Below are 1,339 nucleotides of genomic sequence, written 5' to 3'. Positions count from 1 at the left end.
CCAATACAAGTAGTTTTCAATGAAATGAATAATTCTTCATCATCAGGTATAACAGCACCAACTCTATTATGTCCTTTAACATCTCTATAATCAACATAACCAATTACACCTTTCATTGATAATGCTTTATCATATGAAATTGATTTAATTAATGCTAATGGTTTACTTGATTGTACTAATGCTGCATATAATTGTCCATATATAGGTTGTATATCATCTACATATTTAGCTTCACCTGTTACTTGAATATTTGATGATTGATGTAAAATTGATTTTCCAATAGATTGTCCAATTTCAATTGTATTTGAATAAAATTGTTCACCTTTTGGATATATTCTTGGAATGTAATGATGATTTAATAAAACTGATTCTTCATCTTGATTTAATTCTCTTATTTTTAATTCTTTTAATAAAAATAAATAAAATTTATAATAAAAAGATAATGAAAGTGTTTTTCTATATTCAATCATTCCACCAGGTGCATTTGAAGCTAATGGTAAATCTTTAATTAAATATTCAATTGATTCATTAAATATTTCATCATTTAATTCTTTACCTATTAAATATTGACGTGTCTTTTCTGCTGATACTGTATATGCATTCATACCACCATATACTAATTTTATATCTTGAATATAATATTTATTATTTATATTATTATTATTTATATTATTATTATTAGAATTAGAATTATTATTATTAATATTATTTAAATTATTATTATTTATATTATTTAAATTATTATTTTTAAATAATTTAATTTTCATAGCAGATGTAACAATGGCAATATCATCTTCTCTTCTTTTAGATTGTTTAAATGATTTAACTAATTGTATTGTATTATTATTATTATCTAATTGTGGTAATGGTATTTCTAAATGTATTAATAATTCACTCTTTTTTAATTGTACTTGTCTATATCCAGTAAAAAATTCCTTAAATGGAATAGTTTTAACATGACCATCCATTTGCATAATTTTTAAATTACAATCCAATGCAACCCATAATGGATTTAAATCACTTGCAGGACTAGCAGTTATAATATTACCTGCTAAACATGCTGCATTTCTAATAGGTGTAGATGCAAAATATTTTGTTTGATGTAAAATACATTCTAAACTTTGTGATTGATATTTTGGTAATATTTTAATTTGTTTTTTAATAAATTCTTCTAAATTACTTATTGTAATAGATGATCCAATAATTAAACTTTTAACTTTTGAATTATTATTATTATTAATATTATTAATATTATTATCATTATTATTATTATTATTATCATTATTATTTTCATTAATATTATTTTCATTAATATCATTAATATTATTATTATTATCAT

At 20.4% G+C, this 1,339-nt stretch overlaps 1 protein-coding gene across 1 annotated transcript in view; it reads right to left on the bottom strand.

Moving 5' to 3' along the window:
* Positions 1-7: 7 nt before the first annotated feature.
* The window catches only part of NAEGRDRAFT_76858 (uncharacterized protein), a gene marked incomplete at both ends in the record, with an annotated part of 4,173 nt that continues 2,841 nt past the window's right edge, over positions 8-1,339 (bottom strand). Inside the window, 2 exons of the mRNA XM_002668185.1 lie at positions 8-403; positions 557-1,216. Coding sequence (XP_002668231.1) covers positions 8-403; positions 557-1,216 — 1,056 coding nt within the window. The remainder of the gene's footprint in view (positions 404-556; positions 1,217-1,339) is intronic.

The sequence above is a fragment of the Naegleria gruberi genome, assembly GCF_000004985.1.
Source record: "Naegleria gruberi genomic scaffold NAEGRscaffold_520, whole genome shotgun sequence".
NCBI lineage: Eukaryota > Heterolobosea > Eutetramitea > Acrasida > Naegleriidae > Naegleria > Naegleria gruberi.
Note: the sequence above shows the minus strand (reverse complement) of the source record. Positions and strands in the feature narration are given on the sequence as shown.